Consider the following 19,929-nt stretch of genomic DNA (forward strand, 5'->3'; position numbering starts at 1 on the left):
ATACCTTCAGTATCGATGCAAAAACCAGAAGCAATTCATAGAATCATAGAATGGTTTCGGTTGGAAGGGACCTTAAAGATCATCTAGTTCCAACCCCCCTGCCACAGGCAGGGACACCCTTCCTCTAGATCAGGTTGCTGAAAGCCTCATACAACCTGGCCTTAAACACTGCCAGGGAGGGGGCATACACAACTTCTCTGGGCAATTCTATTCCAGTGTGATGAGATTGCAAAAAAAATACCCCACTTAACTACTAAAGAGCAATATCTGATGCTTATTTTTTATTTAAAGTTATTACTGCAACAGGAGTAAAGATGACAACTTCCTTTTGAACATGGAGAGTAAGGACAGAATAGCACAACTTTGGCTTGTTCTGTTAGCTCTTCTGATCCACCTGCCCTTACGAAAACGTAAACCAAGCCACCGCTAAGTCTGCGTTAGTAGTATTCCCCGGCTTTCAAGGGGATCTGTAAGCTCAGGCTCATTGCCATACCAGTCATGGTTATCATGCTTCTAGATAGTACTGTGCATTCACATAATAGCCCAGAAGCCATAACTCGTGAAAGCACCGCACATCTTTCCTTCAGTTCTAACTCCTGGAGTCAGAGGACAACTGGAAGGAGCTCAGCTCAGATGTCTAGATATCTGGCAACAATTTCAATGATTCATTCCATCCATTTTTTCTCTAAATGTCAGCAGTTACAACTCTCTCTGACGATGTAAAAGCTAAAAATGTTGATCCCATGGGTCGCTGCTGGATTCCCAGCCCAGCTGCAGCATTTATCCAAACTTCACCAATAAGGACCCAGAAATAAGGTATCCATTTGAGCCTAGCAGGTATGTATGATCCTATAACCTGTGTCAGTGTTTTCCAGTATTTTGCCACTAGCAGACTTTCTTTTTTTTTTTAGAGGAAGTTTCCAAGGGGGTTGCAGATTCCTATTGAGCAAATTTAAGCTTGCCAGCTGCAGTTTGGTTTCTCTCCACTCCCTCTCGGGGCTGACAGACCGCAGTTTGAGAGCCACAGAACAACGGTCATCTTCTCAAGTGACAGGTAAGTCTGCAGGTGAACTTGCACATACACACTTTCTCTCCCATGCCTTTTCTGCTTGGTATGGGAAGTGCACCTTGCTCAGCCCATGGGGGTGGGGGAGGCAGAGCAGAGAACTGAACATTTACTGGTAACAAATCAATTTTTTCCTTCCTGGGTTATCAAATTGAAGGCTGCCTCGGCACTGATGCTCTGAATGCTACGTTGAGCATGAGCTAGCAAAGGCAATAACATTATATCAATGCTTGGCTAAGTGATGCTGAATTAAAAAGCATAAGGAAGGCAAAGGCAGCAGGGGGAAGATACACCAGTCAGGCCTGGGGACTAGAAGAGCAGGAAGAGAAGGAAAGAGAATTTTATTTGCTAGTGTTTATTCCAGATTTCCATATACACTGTTCTACAAGTTAAAGAAGCACACATTTCCACAGCAATGATGAGAGTGAACTTACTCTAAATAAAGACTTCCTTTTTATGGTATGCTAATTACATGAAAAGAAAAGCACAAACTAAACCCCAACTCTAAAGCTTTATGAAGTAGTACCTAAAAAAATAAAACTAAGCAATGATATAGCATCAAAGGAATACAAACACACTGATATATGGGCTGCACAAACATAACTTAATTCTAACACTTGTCACTGCAAACTTATCATCTATGATCAGGTTTTGTTTCCTTTCATTATATTAACAGATACGTATACACCACAGAAAAAATGCATCAAGTAACAAGATCAAAGTGATCATAGGCATGGCCTTTGTTAACCAGCAAACAGAAAAAGAAACTTAAATACCTACTCTCATCTTTCCTAATCCACATTTCTCTGGAAAAACAAAACTCCACATCCTCAATTTGAAGAATTAAGGGTATCAAAAGATGTACTGATGCACTGTATTGAAAGAAAAACAATGACAAAATGCTCAACAAATTTATGTTTGCTATTATTTCCAAAAAGATAGTGTCAGAAGCCAGCAGCTTTTGCAAAGAGTTTTCTCATTGAGCAGAACCCAAGGTAGTTTGTTCAAGCCCCCCCTCCCACTGCCTGCTTATTCTTTCCTTGTGAGAAGAGGGAAATTCCAGCTCCCAGTAGAAAGAGGAAAAGACTATTCCTCATTATCCTCATTATGCTCATTATCCTCAATTATACTCATTAATGTCAAACTGATACCTTTCCTGAGTAAATGCAAAAAGTAATGAATACTGGCAGCTTTGCTGTAAAAATCTATTTTGGAAAAGGACTCTGAAGCATCGGTTATAAAGTAACCCATAACTTCAAATCACCTACCATTTTAAAAAAAAACCCAACGTATTTTAAAAAAAAAATCTATAAAAAACCCAAATTAATTTCTTCTCATATGCTCCATTAAGCATACTGGTATTTCAGATGAAAATATTTCTACAAGTAAAAGCTCAAAAACATTACATTATCCCAGACTGGGTCCATTTACAGAGTATTTTCACATCTTTGTAAGTACCTGCCTAGTGAAGTACTCAGAAATATTGTAATAGTATTTGATACTGAGGGATGGTTTGAAAAATTAAAGTGTTAGATATACACACAAGGATTTAAAAAAAGAGAATAAAGAAACAAATACGTTTGAGCATTGGAATACGCTCAAGCATACACAAACCAGGCTTAGAACAAGTCTCAGTTTCAGGAAAGAAAAACTGTTCTACGCTCCTGTTCTGTCAGTTTGTCCTAGTAATCCTCCATATGAACATATGAGCTGAAAAGGGACATAAACCTCTGAAGACTAACTCAATCTGTCACGTTTAACAAAAACATGCCGGGGCGGTATGGGGGCAAAAGTCAACATTTTCAAAAGCATATTCTTATGGTAAGTTTGCTGAGGAGTCAAAACAAAACGACAGACCCCAATTTTTTACACACCCAGGAAACCACCTAAATTTAATTCTTAAAAAAAAAAATTTAAAAATCAAAATAATATCTGAACATATTCCCTAAATAAAGTTTTCTGCCCTGGACTGAGGGGATCAGCTCTTCTGAAAATTCTACTCTGATGGGTTTCAGTTCCCAGTACAACTAAGCAAAGAGTTAGCACATAGGAGAGGTTGACTATTTTTCAACTAGAGCATAAATTTCCCTGTGATGGCACACACATCTTACAACGTTGTTGTAAATTCCCTGGTTTTAAATTAGGTGTAGTTGTCTGTGCTTTTCTATTTACCAAATGTACTCTTCTGACACAAGTCCTTTCATTCACCAAACTCTACAGAAAAACAGCAATGATGTCAGCTGCTGAGTTGGTGATGGTCTGAGATGTCAATTTTCATTTTTTCTTGTGGAAAAAAGTTTGATGAATATGAAAATTAGCAAATATTGAGAAGATTCAGGATTGTTCACTTGGTCACTTATCCAAATTAGGTTTTTTTCTGTGGTTAGTGTGGGAACTGTATTTTGAGACTCCTCAGCACTTTTTAAGTCTTTAACAGCATACGGTAGCGCTGAGTTCACATGAAGCCCTAGTTAACAATACTTTTTTTTAAAGTAAGCAAGAGACACTTGTATTTCTAACCAAACCTTCTAAAGAAATTTATCTATGCTAACTGCAAATAAAAATAAACTAAACTAGCAAGAATCTGAAGTTGTGCAACTCCTTAGAAAAACAGACAACAGCCTTCAGGGCTTTAAGTCTTCAGAGAAAGTGCAAGGGTACAGCACAAACCTGGCAAAAAAATCTCAGAAAAAATCTCACGTAGCCTGCAGACATAGCCAGCACTCAAACTGGACCTCTATAAGAAGACAATACTAACTGCCACGCAGTGCTATTCTTAGCCACCATAAACACACCGAGCTTTCAGAGTTAACAGCTTCTTTGTCAGTTCTGGCGGAGGAGACTAGTCACATCTGAAATAAAAATAGGTTATCATATGCTTGTCCATGGAACTCCAAAATACATGGCTAAATTGGTCATTTAAAAGATTGAAGCTGTATGTAATGGAATTCAAAGGAAAAAGAAAAAGCTTTTTTCTCCTACCTTCTTCAACTTTCATTTTAACTTTTTATCTGATTCTAATTTACATCAGAAAGTAGTTTGCCTTCTCCACAATAAGAACCTTTATCTGGTTTCAATACATTCTTATGAGCTCTAAAAAGCATTGCAGAGAAGTGTAACCAAGAGGCTCAGACTAGTATGAATGGGAAGGTCTTGCTGTGTAGGGCACCAGGGGAAGTGGGGCTCTCAGCATGGCCTGCGTGAACAGCACCCGGGTGAGCAGGTCATGGAGACCACCCTGCACATCTACCTGCAGTTTCACAACACATACAGATCTGGAGACAAAGAACCATGGCAATTCCTAATGACTTACAGAGGTGGGACAGGATTGAGACACAGATATATCCAAAATCTGTTGGCAACTGAAGAGAAACCTGGGACATGAGGAGAATGTGGCACCTGGCATCCTTACCTCCCATACCATGGCCATGGATTCCAGACCTAACAGCTGGACACAAGCATCATGGTGTCTTTTTGCTGGACAGACACCTTGAACATCCTTGTCCTGGTGCCCAGCTGCTGGATGGACCTCTTGGACAAGTTCTTGGGCTTGAGAGACTGTGAGAGCAAGTGAACACCCTTTTTTTCCCCTCAGTTCTTATTTTAGTAACATCTCCTCTCCCTCTTATAAGGTCTCACATTTACATATACTACATGGTTTATACAATGTTGCAACAGTATTTCCTACACTGTTTTCTTATAAAAATTAAATAGTAGGATTCATATTTTTGTAGGAAGACACAGAAAATATCCACGGTCTATCAGCAAAGTAACAGAGACGCTCGCCTACAAAATGAAGTGTGGTGAAATCTGTTCTGAAGTCTTCCATGCTGATGGATGGGAATAAAAATATGTTTATACATAAAACAATATTTTAAAGAGAGCAGCCTGTAGGAGGTAGGCCAACTCTATCACAGCTACATTCAGAACTGTAATCGTTTGAATACTACCACGTTTTGAGGCTTGAAAAGTAACTAAGCATCTAACTGTATGCACTGACACCAGCTATGGCTTGGCCACTAACAGCAGCAGCAGTATTTGGGTGATACTTAGAAGTCTACACAGTTCACAAATATAAAAAGAAGAAAGGAAGAAATATAGCAGAAGAAAGATATGAAACTATTAAGATTCTGCTTTAAAAATTCTCCAAAGTTTGGCCCTCTTCAGGAACAGAGGGCAAGATTTCCTAGTAGAAAATACCACAAAAAAAACGGTTGTGTAATCCATAACACTCCTTACTACTGCTACATGAAAAAAAAAAATAAGGTCACTTAGGTTACCAACCAGAATTAGCACAGATAGCTAGCCAATGCTGTCATCTCCCAAGTGGCAATATATAAATATACTGGTAGCATTATTTTGAAGATGGAGCCATACTTGCTTCATTCTTGCTCAGGTATACTATTACCAAAATTGTTTTTATGTGCTGCCCCACGATTCCCACTCAACCCTGGAAATCTCAGCTTCTCTGGTCAAGGTTTTGCACCTCAAGCTTCCTCAGTATAATGAAGTTACACAGGCAAAATATGTATGTATCCGAAGAAAACATTGCCTCATTAATCATTCTACAGTAATGAAATACAGATTAGAGTAACAACTGAACAAATTTTGAGGAGGACAGAAACAGAGAGCGGGGAAGCAGTCCAGCCACGGTGGGACCGTGCAGTGAGCACAGAGCTCAGTTGGGGGTTAGGCCCTCAAAGCATGGAGCTCTCTGGTCCTGACACCTGGAAGGAGACCAAACGCAAAGCACAAAATGATAACGAGCTCTGGCCTCTGCTGAGTTACACTCTTAGCCAGTGACCTAGAAACTTGAGTTTCACATCCAGACCTCATCGCTCATCCTTGTCCCCAATGATGAGGTATTTAAGTTTGGGTGGTCATGTATTGACAACACCAGGAAACACCAAGCTGTTTCAATCATGCTATAGAAGCCCACTTCCCTTCTGAGCTGACTGTAAGTTTGCTAGACCCACAGAAGAATGAGATTACAGCTTTCTTCCTCTGTGGATGGAGAAAAGGAGGCAGAGTCTGATCAGCAAGGCACCACTATGCCACAGAAACAGCTACAACTCAAGGGGAGGAGCAGTGTTTGATCTCCAGAAATACAGCATCAATACCCTGCTAGAGCAGCTGCACTGGGTAAAAGAAGCACAGGGCAGGAAAACAGAGGAAACTCAAGAGAAATCCACCAAGTTTTTTCCTAATTGATGCTGATGAAAACTTGTGACCCTTCACGAGGCTCTGCCACCTCAATGGAGTCAAAATGCAGACCGCACATGAGCAAACATCTTCAAGTTAACAAGACAGACCAACACATTCAAAGGTTAGAAATACCCGTCCCCCTCTGGCAAGACTTTTCCAGGTAAGACAGACGCAAAGCACACGCATATTACAGTGCCATTAACTAGAGGGTTAACTCAGGCCTAGCCAGGCTTCTGGGGAGTACTCCTGTCAGCAGGCCATCAGGGACTGAGGCTCCGGAGAGTTATAATCCTGTAGAGAAAAGACTGTCAAGAGGGCACAGCTGCTCTTCTGCACCTTCATGGGTCCCTATCGCCTCTCCCAGCCCGCAAATAGCTAAAGCGATCCAACATTCATGATCACTTTTTGGCAGTCAGTCTTCATAACCTTAGTCTTAAAACTGCAAATATAAAACGAAGCTAAATAGTTCTCAAGGACTTGACACCATTTTTCTCGGCACCATTAGTGTAAATGGTCTTAGCAGAAGTAAGGAAGTACAAAAGATATACGAAAACTTAAGAAAGAACTAAAAAAGTGCAAGACTATTATCTAATAAACCAGTATCTAAACTAAAATTAACTGAGGAATCAGTACTTCCTTACTTCAGGTCTTCAGAATAAGCAGTGCATACTATTGTTTTTATTCTGAAAACTTGCATCATCTCTACCAACACCAGGCATAGTTTACTCCAGGAAGACACCAGTTTGGCACAGAAAGATTCAATTTTAATGAGGTTGCACTTCAGCTCAATAAGCTTCAAAATGTTTTCATGCTCAGTGGTAGCATAATTCACATCCTTCACCACATTTTAGACAGTGAAATCCTACAGGCTTGCTTCCAAAAATACAGACCCAATGACTGCACCCTCCCTAGGGCCCTCCCAGGCCCTGTCCTACCATCCTCTCCCCTATTCGATTAAACACGTTATCTTCTTGTTTCCCTTATCCTCTCCAAGACGAGCACTCTAGTTTTCCAGTTACAGTATCCCCTTCATGGATAATGCAGCCATAAAAGATAGGCACAAACTATCAATTATAAAAAAAAATTATTCAAACACCCCTTTGAACAATACTACAGTGACAGATGCTAGGAAAACTTCTAACAGTGGGATCACTTTCCTTTTGGTCACCTTTCACCATATTTGTGAAACCTGCTTTTGCTCATATTGCTTTGCTTAACACAATTCTTTCAGAATTAGTGATACACTTTCTTTCCTGTGGAGGAATAATTATAGCTTGAAGTACCTTTTCAGGATTTTTTCAATTACCATTTAAGAAGAAAAGAAAATAAGATAAAAAGACTCCAAAATCTTTCTCATCCATGCACTTCTGCTAGGCAATTTCCAGGTTTTGGATTCTTCCTTCCTCTTTTCCTATCCTGTTCATTTCTGAAGAGAGAAACAACACCCCTCCAAGCAGAACAATGCACGACTCCACCTTCATATCCCCCATCAGTCTGTTGTGGGTTTCTGGCCACAGTGTCTTGAACAGCAATCAAAAAAAACTTTGAACTTCTCAGCCAAACCTCAGTACATCTGGGTTAGCTTCCCTCTTTCTTTGCTTTGTGTCATAAAAAGCAAGTGCCAGTTGCCAGCCTGTCTTTCTTCCAGGACAAGACCTCATTTGTAGCTGAAAGAACAGTAAAAATCTGGTGATATTTGGCCCAACTGCTATGTCCTGCTGACAGCCAGCACAAACAAGATGTTAGAGCGAAAAAGGAGGCAGGTTTCCACTGAGATGTCAGACACTCCATTTTCTAAGCCTAACATCAGCTATGTTAAGAGCAGCCTAGTTGTTACCGACCAGTGCCCTGGCACACCAACACCCTTGCAAACATCACAGTTCCTAACCTGAAGATCTAAGTTTCAGTCAGCAGCATGAACAAAGGAAGCAAACAGGGATGATGAATAAAAGAAGCAAAAGGAAGAAAATCAACAATTCCTAAGGCTACTTACGCGGCTTTGAGAGCACTGTGAAAATAACAATTCTTTCCAATATCCATTAATTAGTTAGTATTGATTTGCAAGGGTTTAAGATACTCATACATCTTTCTAGACCAGCGTTCTGGTCTGTAGCAATTGTCTACAAAGGAAACTTCAAAAAGTAAAGTTGAAAATATCCCCAAATCACATGCCAGCTGTGCCTCATGGGCAGAACCAGGACTCACTTAAACTTCCCATGCTGAGCTTTCCTAAGTCTTTTTGAGAAATTACTAATTCTAGAACTTGAACTAACTCTTGAGCAAGAAACGTACAAATATTAATGTTTTAAATGAAAATTTTTACTTTAGAAGCTTGAAATGGTTGGGTTTTCAAACTCTTAGTCTATTTCTGAGGCTACGTAAATCTGAAAAAAAGTACTTTCTCCCCTTTGTTTTTCAAATTCTTGATTCTTAAGAATGAGAAAAGGTAAAGCGTAATGAAAAATATTTATATGCCTGTTGTTTTCTACTATACTTTGAAAGTATTATATATTCATTAATAGTATTTATTCTGAACCAAGTAAAATCTGTCCTTCACATACTGCTTTTCTTGTCTGTTCTCACTATACCTACTTAGGGCATCAAGTCTAAAATCTGATGAAAATAATTAGAGTCATAAAACATTTAATTCTGTAACTGTATTGAAATATTCTCCACCTCTAGCTTTTTGACCATCACCATATTTTAAATACTTCTTGCTTGGTCCATAAAACCTCCTGGATTTGCTAATCAGAGTTATCAATGCAAAGTCCATGATATAAAGTTTATTTCTTTCTATACCTTAATTTTTTTTCAATAATTAATATTCTAATATTAAAAGGAATTAAAGCAATTCTATGCCTTAACATTTTATTTTCTTCTGCTATTGCAGCTTGGCAGCCTATTATACAAATCATATTTCAGGAAACTCCCTTGAAATTTCTCCCAGAAAGTAGTTTCTACGAGACCTACTAATGTAAAGCTTTGCTTGTGACATTCGCACCGTCCACTGGGAATGTCAGAGTTCAAACACTTAATTCATATTTACAGTAGCTTGGCCCCGAATCTTTTAGGTTCTGAGTGCCCCTTTTGATTTAGAATGGCCTTTTCCCCTTTAAGTTTAAATTCACCCTTTATTTTTGCACTGTACCTAACAGAATTTCAAAGCTCCCTTTGACTAGCATCATTACTCTTTGTAGAGGAACGAGGAAGAATATTTCTTCCTATACAGGGGAAAACTTGTAACTACATGCAAACAGGATATAATATTGAAACAGTTTTGCTCCACATAGTGTTCTAAAGTTGGCAGCCGCCTTTCTAAACAAATAAATACTGTTTTGTCAGTGATCTCTTACATGCTATTAAATCTCTAGTGTCTGAACCTTTCCCCTTCAAATACAAAAGCACCAGAGCTAGAGTTTAAAAAAAAAAAAAAAAAGTCAGCAGAAATAGGGTATTTGATATGGGTTGTTGCAATTGGTTTATCTGGAGCTTTCCTGAAGTCCATGCAGAGCAGGCAGTTTATTCTAGCAACAGTAGCTGACCGAGTGGTTTGCATTTGGTGCACTTTCTCCTTTCAATAGCATTCTCTTTTGCAATTCGAATCATTACAGAATCTATTTATGGGTTTAGCAAAAAGTATATTACTTTAATAGAAAGAATGCCCCAAAGGAAAGCTCATTCTAGTACATCTATGCCTGATGAAGATAAATAATGTATATCCCAATGCATAAAGTACTTAACACAACGTAGGCATCTTATTTAAAAATTAATATGAAGACTCTCACACACAACAACCTAAAAAAAAAAAAAAAAAAAACACAAAACAAAACCCAGTTCAAGGTTTTCCATGTTGACATACAGAGAAGTCCAAAGTAAGGCCCAAAACATCATGTGGATATCTACTTTATCTACTCCAGATTGGCAAAAATCTGGTTACACACACTTCCCTAATGATCATCGATGCCCTTAAGCCCAATCTACATGAAAAGTGTTATAACAGAGACTGTAGGAATCAAACAAGTAAGACAGGGAAAAAACATATGTGTAGGTATGAATGTTTAGCAACAGTGAAAGCCAGACCAACCCAAAAATACCCAAAAAATAATTATACAGCTTCAGTCATGCAGAAGAAAAATAAGCAAATGTAAAGAAGGTTTCTATGCAATATATGTAAGAGCAAGGTTCAATGATCCAGCTGAGCTGAGACACTCACAGACAGCCACCAAAAGAGGCAGGCAGCCTCTCACTGCTAGGCAGGTGCTCCTGACCCTTCTTTTACACAAGCCCTCACGTCCACCCTCTTTGCCTTGAGATGATTCAGTTGGATAATTTAACAACAACAAAAATCCTCCACTTTCCCAAGAAAATTTCTGTTGATGTAATGACCCAAACCAGCTCTTTAAAAGGCTGAGACAAGGCAGGAGACCGCAGCTGGCAGGTGGAAAGGTGACATGGCAGCACTGCTGGGGACAAAGCCATCACTTTCAGCAAAAGTGACAAGCTCAGCCACCTTATGGCACTTCCCTTGTCCTCATCCTGCTCACTTCACCCACTTCTAATGGAGTGGGACTGCAGAAGTTTGACAACATCAAAACTTTCACTTATGTATACTGGGTATTCTTCAGCTTCAGGGTGATACATTGGTTTGACTGGTTTGGAGGATCTACTTATAGCCTAGTTGTCTCCTTCCAGCCTACATCTATTTACGGACCTTGCTATTTCAACTCCTGAACGGAAAAAAAAAGCTCTCTTTTTAGAGAGCATAGAAGATTTTACTACAGAGAACATCAGTGGCATTTAATTTAACTGAATTTATGTCAACATACCAGATATCAGGAAATGCAATGACTCCTGATTAATGGCTGGACTTACTGATCTAACGGTTGGACTTCATGATCTTAAAGGTCTTTTCCAACCCAAATAATTCTACGATTCTATAATTTTATGTGGCCTAAGATGTACTGCACCAGTGGCCATCATTAAAGACCACCTAAGTTCATAAATAGGGCCAAATATGAAGGTTACATGCCATAATCCCTTTTTATAAACAAAAAAAATATGACACATTCATGTTTTAGTGGGTGATGAACTACTAACAAAAATTTGCTTTTCCCATGACAATTGGCAGGCTGTGGAGAAGCCATCATAAGCACTACATCCCTTCTACAGCAAACAAACTTGTGGCTCCAGTAGTATAGGGAACAGATCTGCAAGTACGTTACTATCACAAAGTACACTTAAAATAAGTTTTAAAAAATAGTAGCTTTTTCAAAACTTAACGTAAATCTGCATTCATCTTTCATTTTAAAATTTCGCTTTTCAGTGTGTCAGAAGAATTTTGGAAAATGCAACCATAAGGAAAAATTGGTACTTTCTCTGCAGACAGTCTGTGGAGTTTCAGTATACAAGATGACTACTGACTGTCATGGGGTTTTTTTTAAGTCAAGGTTACAGTTAACAAAAAGTTTCCGATGAAATGACTGAATACATTATTATTTTGGATGTTTAATGTTGGAGAAATAAAGTTAACACCCTACATTATATTATAGTTATTATTATTAATAATATTTCAAAAGGCACCAAAAATAATACCTCATGAAAATACGATTTCTCTTGATTGTTAAGTAACACTGATTTTGCCACTGGAAAATAAAACTGCCATTAAAAGAGGTCTGAAAGGTCTCTAGAGCACTGCACTGCCACTGGTAACTGCTACCCCACAGGATAGCTTAGAGGAGAAACAATCACATAACATCTCAGACTGATTTTTTTTCCTAGGTTCTATTTTTCTTTGCAGTTTAACAGTTGCCAGGAAAACAAGTTGAAATTTATCATACAATAATGATCCTAAAACATTAACAAATTGTGCTTTTATCACTTTTAAAAAGCATAATCCGCTAGCAAACTGCAACAGAAGCAGCAGGTCTGTCCTCTTGTTAAAGCCATGCATACCTCCACACACACTCCACCTCACCCCATCTCTTCCCAAAGAACAAGACCAGCAACAAAACATTTGTTCCTCAGTTCTTCATATGTTCCTTTTTCACATATGTTCCTATTATGGCATTTTAAGGTGAACTCACCTTTCTTATTTATATTACAGCTTCAGTGCTGTCATGAAATGAAAAGCCACCAGATAAAAATGAATCCGTTACATCTACTTTGTTAAATACTGTATTATCAGAGCATAACCTCTCTTGAGAGCTAAGAGTTCATTTCTGGTTGGTAAAGGAGGAAGTAATCTTCAGTCAAGCTAATCCTATGGGAAGGTAAGCAATTCTTGAACTCCAAGTGCTTTTTTCATTCACAGAAAGAATGATTCAGAAGTATCTGCCAGGCAGCTCCCCAGTTTTCACATGCTTGTCAGCACCTGGCAGATGTAGCTCCAATAATTCACTTTCTTTTAAAGTTGCTCCATTTCTTTCTGATTTTACAACACATTTTCAAAAACGAATGCTGTGCAGGCAGATAGAGCTCTCTTTCCTGCCATGACTTTGTTCCCAGGCTCACAAGTCTAAGTAACTTTGAAAACCACTGTCCCAAGCCCTTACCAAAAAGAGGCCAAGGGCAACGACCTTGATGTAGCTTTGGCAAGTATAACATTTAAGAGCAACCTTGTTCTCTTAACCGGTATGAGTTCTTGAAATATGTGTGTGACCTCTGAATCAAGCTGAGCAAGCCGATATGAAAACACTGATTTACCAGAAGGAGGTAGGGACGAGTTCAAGCACAGAGAAGGACCCCCAGGACAGGTGTACCCTCCTGTTTACCAGACAGACACACCACAACTGCAATAGAGGAACACAAAGCCATGTATTCATTATCAAAAGACAATAGACACATTTTTTGTTCTTTTTATTATCCAGAAATAATTATTTATTTCTGAACTGGACAATACTATTAACACAGTAAATATTAGAAACACAGAAAGGCTTTTAGAAAGCACTAATGGACCGTACTCACGTTTACTGGAAAACAGTTGTTCCTGTCTAGACTGTAAGCCCCAGAAATACATGCATAGTTTTGATTAAAACACATCATACCCTACAGAAAGGTTTTCATTACATAATGCTTTTCATTGTAAGCAGCACCACATTTGTTTTTTGAATGCATATACTGCATTACCAAAAGTAAGTCTCACAGCACCCAGGCCTCCTTAACCTTAAACAAAGCTGCTTGTGGACAGAATAGGAGAGCTTTCTTGCAGCAACTGACATAAATAACAATCAAAAATAATATTTTTGCTACAAAATCAGAAACCTCAGAAGAATGGTTAAACAGACCACACAGTCAAACTGCAATGGACTAAACAACAGAATCCATAACTTTAAGGACATCAAGTTGCATTATCACAACTAAGATTCCTAAAATGCTCTGGAGCCAAGCAACCTAAGGACAAGCCAGTATAAAGCCTCCCATTATATCCACAACTTCAGTAAGCAAATAATTCTTAAGCGGAAGCATCCTCACTTCACTGTTGGATTAAAAGAACATTCCCAACTCCATTTAAGAAGAAGCAATGCCTAAAATTGTTGGCACAGAGACAGCATTCTGAAACTAGGCCATATGAATGTCACTTCATTGTTGTTACTGAAAGAAAAAAGATCAACTATAATAAAACCTTAGCCAGCACTGCAACAACATTATGCCAGCTAAGCAAGCCCTTAACCAGACCCATGGAGCTTTGCTGCCTTTCTGTTGTATACTTAACACCCTCTACAGATGCTTATCTTTATATACATGGAAATGCACGTAAGCATACCTGCTCCTCTTCCCAATTTTGTATGCTAAAGAACATCAGAAGTTATCATATAAATCAAAAAAGTAGCATTTGCATATAAATTTTTTATGAAAACACAAGAAAAACCCTTCTCAAGTAATTTCTCAGCATATGCATGTTTACTGAATTTCCAAAACATACTCAACATAAACATTGTGGAATTCCTTGTTCTGCACACACTGCATCACTTGATTGGAAAACGTTTTAGGAAAAAAGCAACTGGCTTGCCCGCTCAGCTCAGTTCCCTAAGCTATCCACGTAAATCTCAATACTTAAACCCAGGACAGGCTGCATAGAGACGTCTGCTCGTGGCTGCTCTGCACAGTACAAAGCCATCAGAATGCGACTCTCACTCTCACAGAGCAGACACACAGCTATGCCGTAATCATGGCAATTTTCACAGATGGAGTGACAATGGTGCAAGAAGTGAAAATAAACCCCAGCTCTCTAATCAGTGAGCACAGAAAATTAGTTTGTTGGCAGATGATCCAAGTACCACTTTCTGACGAAAGAGTCAGGAAGATCTTCCTCTGTTGTGCTTACATAACGGAGGACATAAAGGAGAAAACACAGCATCATACATAACCTCTTCTCAGACCCCCCCTTCTATTATTACTACTCTCTACCTTATTACAGTTGACAATTGTCTGCTCTAGATTCTACAATTCATCTCCTTATCTATACAGCAATTATTTATCTAGTTGTAGACTGAATTTATTGTAACAATGTATCCTATGGTTGACTTTCATTTGGGAACAATATATATTAATAAAATCAACTTTAAGGATTTTTAATCATTTTCATGGGACACCTTCAAGTTCTACTACAAAATATCAGAAAAACTCTTCTGATTATCTTTATTTCACAGGAAGAACGTTAATAACTACCAAGTACTATTACAAGGTATAATTTGGAACAGATACAGTTAATGCACAAGACACAAACCAAACAAAGTAAAAAGCAAAGCCTGTAAGGATGCCTGTTTTGAAATATTCATTGCTTTAACTTAGAAGTCATAAGTCTAGAAGTTATTAGTCCAAAACATGAATTACAGCTGTTAGTGCAAAAAGCAAATCTCACATCTGAATAAGCTATTAGGACAAACTAAATATCTGCATGCTCTCCTAGCGCTGATTAACACTCCGTACAATAAAAAACTTGCTACTAATTCCTTCAAACAAGACAGACAGGGGAAACAAACAATGCTGTATTGGGGTAAAAATCCCAATGGAGGCATTTTGATGAAGCGTTTGGTGAGTGGAAACTGCATCCCAGTACACCTCGAACAGCAACGAGCGAGGCATGAATTAAAGCTGAGATACCAGATACCTCCCGCTTTTGACTTTTTTAATTTTTACAAACACACAAAACTTAAGGCTTGGCTGACGTACAATTACGTCATCTTTATCACCTCCTGGCGTACTGTCATGAAGCTGCTGCGCTTACAGTAGCAGAGCCTGCTACGCAGTGCAAGGCAGCTCCAGGGCCAGAGACCCTGCACTGAAGCGTGTGTGAAGGGGTAATGTGAGGACAGACTGGTCGTCTTTACCAAAAGCAGCATCCTTGCCTTTGTCGGTTCAATTAAGACAATAAATCCTCGTAGAAACTCTAGATGCGGGCTATTTAGAAGATCAAAGCGGGCACTTTTTGCAGGTATAATAACAAGTCTGATGCACAAAAATAATATCCACTGTAAAACTGTCTGAAGACAACCGTTTGCCTCAAAGGAGCATTTGGAGCTTGGCAGACGTAAGCCACAGTGTCAGCATCTCAGAACTCCGCAGAGACGAGCATCTGCTTGTCACCTCTCTCAGACAGCAAAGGGTGCAAAGAACTTTATCAGGCTGAAACAACTGCAGCCTAGGAAGCTTTTATATATAACTGTGTATATATACACATGTATGTGTGTGTGTGTGTGTATATACATATATATATAGTCTTACACGACAACTAGGAAGCTGATAGCGCACTTTGCTCGCCTCTTACACTGGCTATGCCAAGTCACACTAGCACATAGGACCGCTAAAAACCTGTTTTTTACAGCACAATTTTACACCGCAGCATGCAAAAAAAACCCAAAAAACAAACAAACAAAAAAAACACCACACACGAAAAAAAAAGATCCGCGGTGACTCTGTGTCTCTCGGCGGCAGCGACATACTTACTGCTGCTGCCGCTCCAGGATTTCAGCAGAGACTTTATGTTAATTTCGAAGAAGAGGGAATCCTGCAGGCTGAGCATGGTGCCGGGGGCAGGGCGGAAGCGGGCCGCCGGCACCACCACCTCCACCGGCGGCAGCAGCAGCAGCGCACCCGCGCCGCTGCCGCGCGACCTCCCGGTGACGCAGGGCCCGGGGGGCGCGCGCTGAAGGCGGAGGCGGGCGGCGGCTGCTCACGGGACCCCTGCTCGCCCGCCAGGCTCCGGCCCCGCCCACAGCCACGCCTCCTCCCTCCCCCCGCCCCGCGCTCTGCTGGGGGCGACGCTTCCTCCCGCCCCTGAGGGGCCGACGGCCCCGCCGCGCTGAGGGCGGGAACGGCGCGGCGCGGGGGTCTCTTGAAGAAAGGGGAGGCGGGGACCCAGCGCGAGGGGATGCGGCTCTTCTGCGGGTGACCAAACTCCTCCCGAGGGACGCTACCAGGCCGACCGACCGACCCACCCCTCGGCAGCCCAACGGCACAGCTACTTACCATCAAACCCAAAAAAGACTGTAAAAGGCTGGTTTGCGCTTTACTGAGTTTTAAATAAACTTCCGGCCGATCTGTTAAAATTGTAGGGAATTATACAAACTGCCCAGCAATACTTTGCACAGCGCCGAAAGCACGACAAGCCTTCTGCACTAAAAAAAAAATCAGCAAAATAAAAATAAAAAAATAATCCCAAATGTGAAACCCATGCGCACAGTAGAGGGCAGGCAGGTCATAGGTAGTATTCCCAGGGTGGATGGCTACCACAGAGCACACCTACAGCTATTAGCAGTTCGGGTTTTTTTTCCTATCTTTCAAAGGCCATAACACAATTTTGATGCTTCTGATGATTCCCTTCATTTAATATCATCTCAAAGGCCACGACGGAAAGTACCACGGGTATGAAGCCCCCAGACCCCTAGGGATGCAATCCAACACCACCTCCTCAGACAGGGCTCAGGATTTACCACCTTCCTTTCGGGATAAAGCAAGAGACCCCATCATCAGCCTTTGCCGATCTCAGCACAGGGTAAAGCAGTTTAAGATAAACCTCTTTTGCTCTGCCCACACTATCAGGTACAAGCTGTCAGCTTGAGCTGTTATCTTTGCACAGGTCAAAAACTCATCTGAAAGTGTCTCGAGATTTTAATGGACAAATCTAAAAGCAGTCAAAAACTTCAGAAATATTTCTGTGTGCCGACAGGAAGAAACGTTACAGAGAAAATAATGCTTGTCTAAGTAACTGCCACCAAACTATACATACAACATTACCCTTGGGTCAAACATAGAAAATTGAGAGAACTGGGTACTGAGATTACTGTGACACACTGGTTGCTAACAGTAGTTTAATTAGGTCTATTTAAACTATAACTTGACCCACACCATACAGATGAACTAAAAAATTAATCACATGGGTCCAAGGTATGCTGATTAACTAAATCTGCTTTAAGTTAATTTTTAAAAAAAAATTACTTAGTTTCAGAACAGCCCCCCACCCTGTACTAGAAATAAACCAGTCATAAGGAGAAAATCATACCTGTGCCCTCAGATAAACAACTTCAGATAACTGTAGTTAAAAAGATTTAAGAATGACATACATCAACTACTTTTAAGGTTGTTTTGTTGCTTTGAGTGTTTTGTGGGGTTTTTTTGTTGTTGTTGGTATTTTTTTTTTAAATCTACACACACACCCCTCCTAAAAAGACAAAATAATTATCACTAACAGCAAGGTAACAGACCAGTCGATGTCCAGCTAAGCAGTTCTAAACGGCAGGTCTAACACGCCAGCAGAAGGTTACTGGAGAAAGAGCGGGAGAAGCGTGTGGCTGCACTAGCCCGTTCAACCATCAAGACAGCCCCTGTCTGACACCTATTCAGATGATTAATAGCTTTATTAAAAGAGAGACTGCTGTGACCGCTCAGTTGCCATAGATTAAAAGTACTCAAAATTTCCCCGTGCAACAATATTTTTCTATAATATGATACTAAATTGCCACATGTATCTGGATAGTCCTTTATTTTTCTTCCCAGATAGAGTACAGAACATGCATCCATGCTGAGTAACTCTTTGGAACATCATATCGAGCTTTCTTTCATCAGCCTGTTTCAGGTAGTACTGCCAACGTAGTACCTCCAATTACCTCATACTCCTTTTTCATCGCTTCTTTTATGAATACATTCAAAGTTACACTTCAAGCATTCCTTTTTCCTCTTACTAAATAAGATATAACAGAGGTCGTATTTTGTTATGAGAAGGATATAAAGGTCATATTCTGGAACCAGCTGATGAATATCACCACTAATTTGAAAGACTATTAATTATGGTTGGTCTCTGACTGTCTTTAACACTGGGCTACAGAGAGTTCTTGAAAGGAATCCTTGTTAACAGCATGCATTCCAAAATCATGAGCCAACTCTCCCAGCACCTCAAAAATAATGACTTTTTAAAATTCACTTTGGGTTCTTTGTAGTTGCTCCCCCTCCGCCCCAGCTTTTATTCGTTAAGTTATTAGCACCAGAAACTTATTAAAAACCAATCATCCCAGAAACCCGAGGAGATACACTAAAAAAAACCCCACAGAAATACTAATCTCAGTGTTCCACCTCCTGAGTCCTGTTAAGATGACTTTCAACAAACGTAAGAGCTGCCAGCATTTCTGTATAGCAGTGTTTCAAAAGTCAATGAATGTTAGGAAATCTTTTTTAAAATGTACATTTATTTATGATGTCGATGTGTTTGCCCAAGCAAGTTATATGGCTTTCCCCCATGGTATCTGAGAATTTGTTGCACTATTATTTATTCATAATATCAATTACTGATCACTGATGATAGGGCTCCCTCAAGGACACTAGCAATTAATTTTAAATGCAGTTAGCTCAACAGAAAAATATCAGCCCATTAAGAACTTCTAAGATGTTAAGAAAATTTTGAGAACTGTAAGTACCAACAGTATAAGCTTCTCTTTCCGAAGATTTCAGTAGAAGTACTGAAGACAAGGAATATTTAATATCAGAACAAAAATAATTTCAAAAGAAAACTCTTTTAATACTGCATGAATGTACGTAATACGTATGTTTTCATATGTATATGCGCAGACATAAGAAGTTTGATTCAACGGACATTGTTAATTTACAATTAAGAACATCATACACCAAATATTTTTACTGCCCCCCCTCCCCCCAAAAGAGAAAACAAATACCAGTACAAATCCATTTAACAAGAGGGGTAATGGATCTGTCAGTATCTTAGCATTATTATATAAGCATCAGTGTCATAAGCATTATTTTATTATACAACTGTGCACAAGCCTTCTAACATTTCTTCTTCCTCACAACCCAATTTACATGCTTTTATAATCAAAGATTTACAGATGATAACTCCTGCGATTTTTGACTTTTTGGGTTTTGTTTTGCCTTTGAATTGACTTAATGAAATAACCTACCAGATACTAGAATAAACAGAATATTTCAGGATAAACCATGAAGTTTAAAATGTAACCCTCTGTCTTATTTTTAAGGAAAACAAGAATAGCAGAAGCAGGAAAGAAAAACCATGGACGACAAGCCTCTGAACCTTGCCAAGCACAAACAAGGCTAATTCACTGAGAAAAGCCCGATAAAACTCATCCTGTAGAGTTACAAGATATCATCATCATCATGTATTTCTAAAACTGTAAGAAAATGTTATTTACAGC

General features: G+C 39.5%; 1 protein-coding gene across 8 annotated transcripts in view; it reads right to left on the reverse strand.

Annotated features, from left to right (window-relative positions):
• Positions 1-19,929, reverse strand: part of FRYL (FRY like transcription coactivator) — a 184,742-nt gene that overhangs the window by 123,595 nt on the left and 41,218 nt on the right. The window contains exon 1 of one of the 8 annotated variants that reach the window (XM_068402593.1): positions 16,217-16,300. The exons of the other annotated variants lie outside the window; for them this stretch is intronic. Within the exon in view, the coding sequence (XP_068258694.1) occupies positions 16,217-16,292 (76 nt within the window). The 5' untranslated portion in view covers positions 16,293-16,300. Of the gene's footprint in view, positions 1-16,216; positions 16,301-19,929 lie in introns of those variants that run through there. 8 annotated transcript variants of the gene reach the window in all.

The sequence above is a fragment of the Nyctibius grandis genome, chromosome 6, assembly GCF_013368605.1.
Source record: "Nyctibius grandis isolate bNycGra1 chromosome 6, bNycGra1.pri, whole genome shotgun sequence".
Taxonomy (NCBI): domain Eukaryota; kingdom Metazoa; phylum Chordata; class Aves; order Nyctibiiformes; family Nyctibiidae; genus Nyctibius; species Nyctibius grandis.